This window comes from Saccostrea echinata, unplaced genomic scaffold, assembly GCF_033153115.1.
Source record: "Saccostrea echinata isolate AGI-Se365-2 ecotype Australia unplaced genomic scaffold, CSIRO_AGI_Sech_v1 ptg000008l, whole genome shotgun sequence".
In the NCBI taxonomy this organism is placed as follows: Eukaryota; Metazoa; Mollusca; class Bivalvia; order Ostreida; family Ostreidae; genus Saccostrea; species Saccostrea echinata.
The window spans coordinates 8,168,680-8,182,134 of NW_026889757.1; the positions used below are offsets into that span (position 1 = coordinate 8,168,680).

Genomic DNA, 13,455 nt, shown 5'->3' on the forward strand with positions numbered 1-13,455 from the left:
CTTAATTTTCTATCAGAATTTTACAATTAATGTTTCTTTGGCAACACTACATTTTTTCTTGCACTCCTGACATGGTATAACATCTTTTTAAACATCAGCCATGACCACAACTTGATTAAACAAAAGTTTCAACAGTCCACATTTAAAGCTCAATACTTTGAATATTACCAGGAAAGTCTTTATTTTCAACATGAAGCATTATTTTTTATTTCACAGATCTCCAAAAATATTGAAATTTCAAAATGTCACAAAAAGGTGTTGCACTCCTGACAATTTTAGCATCATTTTTGGGCATAACTTTTTTGTTAATTGAGATATCAACGTGATATTTGGCAGGTATTTAAACACTATCTAAAGACATATGCTGAGACATAGAAATCTGTTTTCATTGCCTGTATTTTTAGTGTGGGTTGATAAATATGCGTTTGGTCATTTTTTTTTTAATTCACCCATAACAATGTTTAATACTTTTAACATTCCATTCGACAAAGGTGACTTCGATCTACCCTACCTATACTCGATTCGTAAACTTCATAAAAAATCCTTACAAAGATATATTAGCAGATAAAGTAAATGCTCTACCGAGCCCCTATCTTTACTTCTGACAAAAATTTAACTGTTGCAAAGGAGAAACTTTAGACGTACTGTGCTACAGTATATTCTAGAAGTGGTGTAAACCAGATGTGGATTCTCTAAAACTCCAAAGAACTTGGAAAAATTAAAAACACCTAATTTTTAAAAAGTCAGTAACATCAGAACGTACGACTTTTCTACACTTTATACAACAATATTATTCCTCATGATAAATTAGAACTAGGATTTTTGATATCAAAATGGAACTCGGAAATTTTCATAGTTTGTGGTTGGTCATCAGCAAAATTACAATCTTAAAAATTCATCCTGACGCTACAAACAAGTATTGTAAAACTTTCGTTAGGGTTTAATTTACGTTCTTTTCAAGGTATGAAGAGACCCACGAATTTATGTCAAACAGAAATATAATTTATCTCATTTATAAGTACTCAACAACTCTTCAAACACGTAATCAAATCCCCATATTTTCCCTCAAACCACGAAAATCTGATCCTACGAAAACATGTGATTTTACAGTACTCTGAAGAATGCTGAAGTTCCTCATTGGCAACATTTATGCAGTCTTTGTAGACCAGGTCTTCCAACAAACTGTTGAAATTCCGGTGGGCAGTTACTGTGCTCTTTTATTAGCCGACTTGTTTTTATACTCCTAATGAAGCAAAATCTATTCAAAAACTTCTTCATGAGAAGAAAAATCTCTTTGCTGTGGCCTTCAACTCGACATTCAAATAAATTGACGAAGTTTTATCAAATAACAAAATTCATTTTTAAAACGAAGAAGGCTCTTAACAGATAAGTTGATGTTACAAACCTGTTTAACGTCAGCATTTCGTAAGTTCTGTGATCGTTAAAATGACTTTGTTTGCAAATATAACCTATCATTTGGTTGTATTTTGGCTGATGTTTTAATACCAATTGTCAGGCCTTTGTTTTTATACTAAATTTGTCTACGGAATATTCTGTCTATCTGATCAATATCTAGGAATAACGGCGGGTGATAGCGGCCATTAGAGGATGCTTACTCCCTCCTCATAAGTACCTGTATCCCACCTCAGAAATTTCCGGGGTCCGTTTTTATGCCCTGTTCACAAGTATGCATTGTTCGTAAATTATTTTTATAGACCAATTACTGTTCATTATTTTCTCCTTTTTCATATAAATATAAGAGTTTTCTTTCATGAAATTAAGACGCTCTAAAGATTAAATATTACATACAAAGATCGACAACTCTAGAAAGCATTTCATATGAACACATTTATTATGAATATTGAGCAAAATTGAAAAATATATGTCAAACATACAAGTGGAATACTTTGCTAGGAGTGTTTGACTCAGAAGTGTGTTCTTGGTAAAACTGTGCAACTTATAAACGAGTCTGTAGACAGGTGGTGACATGATCTTTATACAGAAACTTGACCAATAACTATAATTTTATGCTGTTCCTGTGAGTTCGGTTACACAAACTAATATTTTCTGACGAGAATGCACGTAATTTTTTTTCCCTCGAAACTAAGCATGCATCACAGAAAATGTTATGCATGAAAGTTTTTAAACATTCAAGCTACAGAACTTGCTGTAATGACTTTCCAGATATATGCACTGAGCTATCAATTCAATATAACCTTAAAAATATTTCAATAATGTATTATTTCTGAAGGACTGAAGGCATCATACATTCCACAGGCATTTGTTTCTGTAATAACTTTTTACCCCACAGGATAATAATTGTTATCAATATACTTTATGGTAAAAATTTACTACAGAAAGAAGTGTCTGTGAGACTTTTGCATTTTAAAGTTTTGGAGTGGAAGCAACTGTTTTTAGCTTGAGTTTAACAGTGAGTCAATTATGCGGTCGTAGTGAGCTACAGTACACATACTGACAACATACATGCTAAAATAATTAAATATATAACGTGCAAAATGCAAGCTGGTGTAACATTATACTTAGCTTTTAAACGTTTAGATTAATTTTGTTCGAATTGTCTTCTCTGAAATTTTACATCATATTAAAAGTTAAAATGCATACTTATGAACACAGAAATTGTTTTGAAGGATAAATGCAAGGACGTACAAAATATATGTCAGGGCCTTGAACAAACATGTCGAACCTTCATCGTGACGTAATTTGATTTTGCATCCTGACAGACACCGGTAAACAAATGATTAACAGAGTTCGTCAGCAGACTGGTTTTTCTGACATGTCTGCTATGTCCAGAGATTCCACTAACGGTCGTCTGCAGCTCTGCAGGTGATGGGAACTTCTATAATCATCAAGTGGGGTCTCCCTGCACAAAAATAGACATGTGACCTAAACCAATATGTTTTAATTTTCATTGTAAAGACACAAATATTATAAAACATATATGAGAGTCTTTAAATGGATGATCATGATTAAGACATTTCCATTTTAATTTGAAAATCACAAAAAACGGATATTTTTCCTACTGCATGTATTCTAATTTGGCAGAAAACGTGTGAAAACAAAATTGGCAGGAAAATGGATAACGTGCACAGTGGGATATCTCAAGCCAGACAACTATCGTCACATCTTAATTAATTAAAGGGTCCTTTAGTTACAAAAAATTAATAAGTTTTATACATGTTCATGTAAAATAAAACGCAATTTCATTTCAGCCATAGAATATGAATGTGATAGAGCAGACGTTATGATTTAATTGCTTCCGTAATCAGGTAACATAAGCTAGGTCATTCAACTTCATATTACAATTTTTAGAAATTAATGAATGAAAAAACAAATATGTGGTTCATTATCCAAAATATACCATGTGTTGATTTAAATAATTATAAAATTAAATCTTAGATCTCATAAGGAAATGAAAAATAAAGTTATTAAAAATGCAGATTGCCCACCTCGACAAAACGAAATTTAGAAAGCAAATATCGTGTAAGAAGAAGGAAACCAATGTTTACAAATTCTGAAATAAAACTGCATATAAATAGAAAAAGAAAAGATTTCATGTGTAACATACAGCTTCGTCGTTGAACAATAAATCATCAGATGGGCATCAGTTTTCGAACATACTTGTAAATGATCATAAAATCATTGTTTAACCAAAATGTTTTTGTTATCATATATTGATATGTGTTTGAGACAATGCTTTTGAGAAAGTAATTTTTAAACATACATCAACTTACAGTACTATAGTATCACATAATCAAAATGATGCAAAGTAACAAACCACATAAATTCAAAAGAATGTCATAAGAAATTAACGCCTAGCGTTCTGTAGATAGTCTTACTTTAAAATTAAATGAAGGCCCCTATATCTCTGTATTTTCTTAGAGTCTCTATTAATTCTTCTGTAGTGTAAAATTGCATAATTTATGGATTACAATGTATAATCCATCACAATGCGAGAAAATATGATCCTCCCCATCTAGCAAATGGATATATGCCATATAATGAAAGCTCTGCAATACCGGTAGACAATGCATCATTTATAGTTTTTAAGATACTGTCTTGTTAGCTAATTAAAAGTTAAAACAAAAACTATTAGATTAGTTTCAATAAATTTGGGAATCAAAATGCAATATTTCTTCAAAAAGTGTGAAATGTAATCTTCATGAAGTTTTTTTTTTTTATTTTGGATGTCCATTTTATATAAAATGTTCCCCTTAAGTAATCATAAGAAACAGAATTTAGCTAAATTTAGAACTTCAAACCATACATTACCAACTGAAATTAGGAGGTGAGATGGTACTGAATAAGTAAGTAGAATATATTTCGTGAAATATATGGAGATAACGAACAGTATTCAAGCTCAAAAGTCCATTATACAATACAAAATAGGAGCAGAGCAAACACGGACCTCCAAACATCAGAGGTGGGATCAGGTGCCATGTAGGAGTGAGCATCCCCTGCCGACCGGTCACACCCGCCGTGTGCTCCTTGTCATGATCGGGAAATAACGGAAAAATCCGTCGACAATTCAGTGTGTAAATAATGGCCTAACAACCAGTATGAAAAACGTCAGTTTACTTGCGTATTTTGTACATTTTTATGCATGAAAAACATGCTATATTGCTAAGTAGAGTAAGTATTTTTATGTAGATATTACTGCGCTGTGTGATTAGGTCACGTAATGGCCTATGACCTTCGAAAAACATCATACAGGTATGAAGATATTTGCTCTCTGTATGTTTATATAATAGAGAGATACCACAAATGTATATATGATAAAATACATGTTTACAAATGTTATTAATAAGACCAAATTCTATTGATTATTTTTAATTTTTTGGGGTGGTGTGGGGGTGGGTGGGGTGGTGTCAATCGAAAATTTATAGCATAATAAAAGTATTAAGATTACTTGTAATATCTTCCTAAATCAAGTTCAATTTTTTTTTGGGGGGGGGGAGGGGGGGGGGTCTGTCACTTATAAGAAACATTTGATTTTTTTTATTGAAAATCTTTTATATTCATATTTCATAATACAGTTAATACATTTACAGCAAAGACATTTGTTATGAATTTACGCTCAGAGCGAAGTGATTTTCGTTCCCCCTGTTTCTAACACTTTTTTTTTTGAAACTTACCGGATATATCAGAATACATTTATAACGCATCTAAATTGCCCCCCCCCCCCCCGCACTTCGCTGATAGTGTGTTTTATTGTATTGTAAAGAAAAGAATCACAGCCACAATGAGCAAAGAATCCTCAACAAAGTAAATACATGAATAAAGAAAGGAATAGTTCTAGACTGAATGGAATTTCAGTAAAAGAATTATATTTACCTGTCATCAATTATCAAGCGAGTTATTCCACCAACAAAACTTTGAGATCCGTCCCCTGAAGCTCCAACAGTAACAGTATACTCTGACGTGTGTGTGTTTCCACCAACAAACCATCCAAGACTGTATTCGACATAAACTGAACTACCGTTGAGGTTTACGGTTACCCTAGAAATACATATATAAAGGGCACATTTAGTTTGTTTGTCACAAGTAAAAAAAAAGTTGTATGTGTGCTTCGTAATTTGGGTCGAGATATTTATGATTAAGTAAAAAAGTCTAAAAAGACAACATTTGGAAGGAATAGAAATTTTTCAAAATGCAATTATATCCCTTTTTATTTGTTTTATAGTTAGGACTATTCTAAAAATAATAAAGGCATCTTCAAAAACATCTTCAACGTAACTTTGTGAAAAAACTCTGATTCTACAAACAAGTCTGTAGTTGATATTAAAAGGATGCTGGAGTTCCTCAATTACGATATTGATGTAATCTTTGGAAAAAATGTCTGTTGGAATGTCGAAAAGCACTTATTTGTTCTACCTTATTAGCCGACTGTTTTTATATTCCTATGAAGCAGAATTTATTTAAAAACTTCTCCATAAGAGGACGAAAACTCATCTGTGCCCTTCAGCTCAACATTCAGATATATCAATGAACAATAGTTATTTCCATTCATACATGTATCTCGACTAGATATATACCAGTGGACTCGAAATAAAACACACCTCAGAGTCTGCAACATCTCTTTTATATTTGGATGTTTTACTGACTATAGACGATAAGGACCAGCTCACAACTAAAACAAACGGGAAGACTTCAATTTCTCAAACTTTCCTTCTTTATGTAGTAATATACTACAATCACCTACATGTGGTGTTTATGTCTTCCAACTTATCCGTTACTCAAGAGCATGCTAAAAAAAGTTACAACAACCCCGTTTAAAGTCAGGATTTCGTAAATTCAATATAATGACATTGTTTGCAAATATAACCTATCATTAGGTTGTATTTCTTCTGATATATTTTGTACCAATTTTAAGGCTATTGTTTTTAAAGTAAAAGTGACTTCAAATTATTCCATCTAAATGATCAATACATAGCGCTCACGACTGTTGTGAGTGGTCGATAGGGGATACTTATTCCCCTAAGCACCTGATCCCACTGCTGGAATTTCCAGAGTTTTTTGTGTTATGCCCTATTCTCAGATTTGTATTATTTGATGGTTTTTTGACATCGATCACTGTTCCTTATCTTCACCTTTGTCATTTAAGATGATACATGTAAATGATTAAAATTCTTCATTTTTTCAACTCAGTTGCCAAAAATGTAATAAAAGAGTAAATTGATTGTAATTTATTACAAAACAAACTCGCCCTTATTTAAAAATAATTTATAGTAAAAAAAAAAATCAATTATTATCATTCTATTAGGAATCTGAGTTTCTTTACCCATGTATTATTCATATTTTCAATGTCGAAAAGAACTCAGATATATATACAGCCGTCCACTAGTTTTTAAATGAATATAGTAACTCTGCTCAAGGGATGCTGAGTTGATTACCTTTTATTTTTATCGGTAATGGTCAGAATCATCCAATGGTTGTCGTGGTCAGTGGGAAATGGAAGATCATGAAGTTCTTCCTCTTTGTTGTCCACAACTTCAATGCCCTTTCCATCCACTAAGATATCTATATCGAAGTGCTTAAATAAAACACAGAATTTAATTTATTTTCATACGATTCCAAAGAAGAGTGTAAATATTCTTTCATGTCAAGCATATATTTGTTAACAGATATGGAATTGTGGCCATGTAAAATAACTGTTATGATATTTCAGGTAAGTGTTTTCAAGAAATTCTACTTACATCTTTGTATTAAATTAAATGGGGAAATAAAGCAAAGAAATGATATATAATGTACTCTAAAGAACTTGTTGCAGGAATAAATGTTTTTATTCCATTGAAGAGTGATTTGGTTAACCAAATATAATGTATTTAAGGTAGAACGACTCTCTGATAAGAGAAATAACTTCCCAAGAAAATAATTCCAAGCTGATCGATAATTTGTCTTACCAGAGTTAAGTAATGAGGACCATTATAGAGTAAATTTACTCTAATTCAGATAACGTTACAATCATTGAGTTCTATTTTCTTTTGCCAATATTTTTGATAGTTGCTAATAATACTTGACCTAAAACATTTGCATCCAGTTCTTTTAAACTGTTAAATATGGGATATTTCTATCTCTTAGTAAACAATTTTAATAATGCTACAGTAAAAAAAAAAATAATAAGAAAGATAACTCTTGTAGATGGATGCATTTTTTTCTTTACAAACACAGAAAACAATGCGATATTCTGACTTAAAAAAACAACGCTTCATTATGTTTCCTAATGCGAATTTAATATGTATGACTCTAAATATTGTTTTCATATGTACCTCGTATTTTTAATTTTATGTTGTGATAATAAATCATTGTTCTTTCTATTCAATGAGTCAATTTTTTTTCATATCAAGATTAAACAAAATATTCATTTTTGAAAAAAGTGGGCAACACTTCATACTTTTTCTGTTTTCCAATTGAATCTAATGATACTGTTGTTGATGAAAATCAATGTCGTTAATATTAGTGTATAATATTACTACTTAGAAGTGACAATGGGAATTAAAAAAAATTAGTGAAATTTAGAGCAGAGGGTTATTACACTTTAATTTCCTAATACCTAAAGAATCACTACTGTTTAATCATTAGTGGATAAAGCGTATACTGTAACTACAACATACTTTCATAATTGAACTAAATTTCAGTCTGTTTTCTCTTCAAAATTAGATTTTTTTTCATGGAGTACGTGCAAAATGACCCGCATAAATCGTAGTTTATGAATAAGATCCTTCTACAAAACATGAATTAATCACTCCTGAAACCTTTATATGAGGACACATAGGTTATGCTCAGTATCCATATAACAACATTTACATAAGATGCATTTTCTTTTAGGACTCCTTTGAAAGAATTTTTAAAATTCACATCCTCATGATCTTAAACTGAAGAGGAGTGATAATGAAGTCAGATAGCACTACATCTAGCTTAAATGAGGAAATAAGTCCTATATGCTTATATATTTCTGTGTATATGAATGAAATAAATGAATAGTTTGAATGTTTGGAAAAGTTGGTAGGGATATGGCCTGATAGTTTTCACCCATGAGGCTCTATCGCGCTGAAGCCTATGTGAAATCTTCACAAACTTTCAAAACTGAAATACCTTTTATAAGTTAGATTTCATATACGTTAAGACATTGTATGGGGAATCTTTGATAAATTTTAAATCACTGTTGACAAAAATCCTATTGGTAGCAGTGCCTACTCTAGTCGCACTTCGCCTTCCTGATAAATCCACTTAGAGATTCCTTTAATCGTGGCCATAATTCAATGTCTAAGATTTTAACAGTTTTGATTACTAGAGTATTGACAAGTCTTAATATCATATTTACAAATTGTAGCTTGTTGATTTTGAGGAAGCCATCATCTTTCTGTGTGGTTAACACTCTTCTATTCCTAATCTGACCACTAAAGACTAAAACTTTCCCATATTTCAACCTACACTGCATGAGTATACTTGGAAATTGATAAAAATTAAGCTTTGTTGTTTCTAAGAAGAATTTTAAAACAACGTTTCCTTATATACCTAATACAGGTTTATGTTCGCCCCATTATACTTGCAAATAACTTCGCCCCTTATTAATTATTGTTTAAAAATGATAACTCTGTCTCGGTTGAATTCACCCTGATTTGATTTCGCCCAATGACAAACAAGGCAAAAGGGGCTTAAATAAAAAGGCGAAAATTTTTCTGTATACAGTTTTCTTGCTAAAGTTTGACACCTGTATGACCCTACCCTAACTCTGGGAGCTATGAATTAGAGAAACATACATCTACAATACATAGATAAATTAAGTTTTTGTGGGTAGCCCTGTGTGAATATTTTGGAAAAAACTTTCTATTTGGTGACATTTAAAACTATTTGATCCCAATTCTAGCCTTAAAGGCTATGAATAAGTGTTAATCAGGAAAGAAATTAGAAAGAACTATAAGACATGTTATACCTATTTTTGACCAGGAATGATGTCAATCACATTGCCAAATATCCTGGTAACTATTTAAATCACAATTACATTACTTAACCAATAGATAAGGTAAAATTACTTTCATTATTTCCAGAAATTTATGGACTTTTATTTTCGTTTTTTAAAGTATGTGGGGGTAGTGTTCGTATCTGATTTTGATGAAGAAATCAAAGAAGGTTAGATTTACAGAAAGAGCTGATCAAGATTATTGTATCACTTTGAATACTGAAAAAGGATAACTCTGAAGCATGTGGATGGATTTTATACAGTATAATGCTAACGGGTATACGCGGTTTTTAAGTTCCTTTTTGTTGCTAACTGTAAATAGTTTTTTGATAATTAGCCTCGTGTCATGATTTTACATGAGTTTCCTCGAATATTGATTTATTATTTTTCCTCAATTTTCTTGGAGGGTTTCAACACGACAATAAAACAAGAACATGGTATTAAACCCAATGAAGTAAATATTACATGTAAAAACATACCTTCTTATAGCTAATTTAAACCAGTCTCTATTTGGAAACGGCATTTGTTAAATCTAGTTCTATTATAATTAATGCTAGAGTTTCGAAAGGTTTATTATGCATATACTATTTATAGAACAAAGTATATTGCTGTATGCCAGTCGTTTTTACATCGAAATAATTTGTGAAAGCATGTGAATAACCACTACAAGAAAGACCAATAGGAAACCCATATCTACCAAATGAAAAAAGTATGTACAGCTAGCTGCATTTAGTAAAAAGGTTGTTTGAATGAATTAATTCTTTGCAATTTTAGACTAAAAAATCTTTAATGTTGGGTAATCATGATAATGAAAGTTTCTCATTCTTTTATAAACCAACAATGCTAACATTCAAGTGATTGGAAAAGTTTATTAACATTAACATGTTTGATATAATGAATACTTAATAGTCTTCTTTTCTTTTACAAGAATTCTTGCAAATTGGTTATCACATTATTTCCCTGTATAGCTATGGAAACTGTTATCTTCGTAAGAAATGGTTACCTTTGTTTTATAGTTGAGAACTCTTCCCACTGAATCACGAGTGATGGCAAAAGACACAATTTTAGCATCCCTTCCTTTATCAAGTACAACCGGTTGACTATTATCATCAAATCGAACACACTTAAACCATGCCTATCAAAAGTTAGAACAAAGATGACATAGAACGTATATTTAGAGTTTGCAGTAAAAAGAAAATATATAGTCATACTTATATAGTCATATATCAATTGACAGAGCATAAATTGTTTAGTTTTGTTATATTATATCACAGATCAAAACCACTGTAAGAGTAATTCAATATTAAATTGATTAACAACATTTCCTACTACTCACATTATAATCACAGTTTCCAACATGCACATTTCTACTGCTTTCAGCCATATAAAAAGGAAATAACTTGTTTTGTATTTGCATATTGGAGATGCAACCAACAATAGATCTACAAAAAAATGCACAATAAAGTCTCATTACTTTTTTCAAACTTTGATGCATTAAAATTGGAGACAAACAAAATAGCCACCTTGTTTGAAATATATTAAAACTACTAGTAAACACTGGTGAAAACGAGATTAAGAATCAATTTTTTGGTTTATTGATTATTGATTATTGATGTACTTAAAATTCATTGTATATTTGACTGCATGTCTATTCTGACACTTCGAGTGTCTTCTATATCTTATTTATTGGATAATCAGATTACAAAAACATTGAAATACATGGTAATTCACACATAAATTGATATTTTCTAATTTATTATTAGATGCAGAACTTTCAAGTGGCATACACACAAAAGCTGTTTACATGTTACTGATTTTCTCTTTTCTCGCTAAGATTTTCTGAAAAAAAAAAAACGTTTTTAAAGTATCCCCTTTCTATGCTTTAATTAAAATTTCTTCCCTTGGCATTTTTAATTTCTTATTTACTTTTTATGCTCTCTATTTATCAAAGAGTGGCAAGTTTTGTCGATATTGATTTGCTGTTATTTTTTCCCTAGAAGGCAAATTCATACTAATAGCGGTGAATTAGAAAAATAAAGATAGTTGATGAGTTAATAATAGAATTATTTCATTTTGCATCTATACAAAATGAACAGTTTAAAGAAACAACAAATTTTCCCAATTTGATTTATGTTTCAATACACATTCTGAAAACTCATATTTGATCCTTTCAAGGTCATATTATCTTTTAAAATCAATCTGTGAGGACAAATTTGATAAACATTTGACAATAGATGTAGAGGATAGAAGAAAAAATTTGATTACATTACCTCAGTTTATTTTTCCCGGATATCATTTTATTCTGCGATCCTAGACCTCCCAGGTAGAGTCCGTCATCTATGGATGGTGTAATTTCCTGTGTGCTGGATTCTGGGAGAAATACCTCGTCCGGGTTACTCGTCTTTATTTCTATCTTTTTCCCAAATATTAACTGTATAAAGAAAATATGAATTCCTGTACGCGAGAATCTTAGTGTTAAGACAGAAGTCAGAATAAAACATAATTCGAACCATTCACCGAAATATACGAATTATGAATCCGTAAATGAACATGTAGACCTTTCTTCTTGATTGATGAACCACAATTCCAAATTGAAATATTTTCTCATCAATATTGAAATCATGTAAACTGGGATAGACAATACTCGTATGCAACATTTCTAAATATATACAAGGTTCGTATTCTTTTTTTTATTATTATTATTATTTATTATGTCAATTGGTCCAAATTTTGTGCCAAATAGTACTTTTCAAACATTTTGGTTTTCTAAATTTTGAGTTCAATAATTTATAAAAACTAAAATGTTTCAAAATAATTTAAATATGAAACTACCTTTACAAACCGCTGCGTGCCATTACAGTACTCCGCAGAAGTGCTACGAACGACAGTCGTGCCCCTATTGATCCGCGCCTCCACGTGTAATCTACAGTCCATAATGGATACTAAAACTTGTAAGCCCTACAAAATTATACACATAAAGCAGATTTGCAGGTATATAACCAATATCATAAAACCATTATTTTCGCATATGTGTGGTTTTCTTGCATACATTTATCATATTTTATGCCATCTTTTATTTGCATGCGAGAAATGTTCGACCCTCTTTTTCTCACGAATATTTCCCGCAGCGAACTATTTCTTTAATTGTTATATTTCGAAAAAAAATGTTTTACCTTCACTCAAATTATTAGATGAGAATTACCTTCAAAATGACAAAGCGCGAATAAAAGTTGCAGCGAATAATTCTTGGTTTAGAGTATTTTGCGAATGAGGATCTGACACAAACAAATAGTTCTCTTGGCATACAAAACATATTATTTACAAAGACATGGTAAATTGAACCTGTAGGCGATCGTTGAGAAGCAATAAAATGCCGTTGTCTTGGTATGTCTTATACTGGAAGCCCATTTCTTTGAATGGATAGAGCTGATAGATCATATCTACTGAGAATCTAACAAAGCTGGTTCCATCAAACACCATGGCAGCTGCATTGTTCGTATTCAAGCTGAAAAATTAAAAAAATAAAATACTATAAAAATTCAAGAACAATAATCCTAAAAAGATAAAAGGTTTATTATATTATGTTTTAAAATTTTTTCTTTCCTCTACATATTTGATGTACATGTACTTTTGTTTTACAACAAGTTTCGTGAAGAATATTGTGAATCTACACCTGTATTTACATCGCACACTTAACATTAAATACATCATCTAAATATAATTGTATAACTTATTTAAGTCGCATACGTTAGTGTATAGTGGTGGACCACGTGAATTACCGAACAACATTATCGAAAAAAGCGCTGAAATGAGATAAGCGCTAAAATACCAACGTTTAAACTATGTTAGAAAAATCTCCAATGCGAGTTACTTTATTTCCAAGTTACCTTTCTCTAACTATAAAAACATAATTTCATGTTAAAGTTAACCCCTGCCCCTTTGTTTGGGATCAAGATATACACCCTTTCATACAT

General features: G+C 31.1%; 1 protein-coding gene across 1 annotated transcript in view; it reads right to left on the reverse strand.

Annotated features, from left to right (window-relative positions):
- Positions 1-1,833: 1,833 nt before the first annotated feature.
- LOC133181020 (uncharacterized) overlaps positions 1,834-13,455 on the reverse strand; it is a 31,432-nt gene continuing 19,810 nt past the window's right edge. Inside the window, exons 19-26 of the mRNA XM_061315549.1 lie at positions 12,824-12,986; positions 12,314-12,439; positions 11,752-11,912; positions 10,818-10,923; positions 10,485-10,616; positions 6,912-7,051; positions 5,353-5,517; positions 1,834-2,881 (exon numbers count right to left, since the gene is read on the reverse strand). Coding sequence (XP_061171533.1) covers positions 2,773-2,881; positions 5,353-5,517; positions 6,912-7,051; positions 10,485-10,616; positions 10,818-10,923; positions 11,752-11,912; positions 12,314-12,439; positions 12,824-12,986 — 1,102 coding nt within the window. The 3' untranslated portion in view covers positions 1,834-2,772. The remainder of the gene's footprint in view (positions 2,882-5,352; positions 5,518-6,911; positions 7,052-10,484; positions 10,617-10,817; positions 10,924-11,751; positions 11,913-12,313; positions 12,440-12,823; positions 12,987-13,455) is intronic.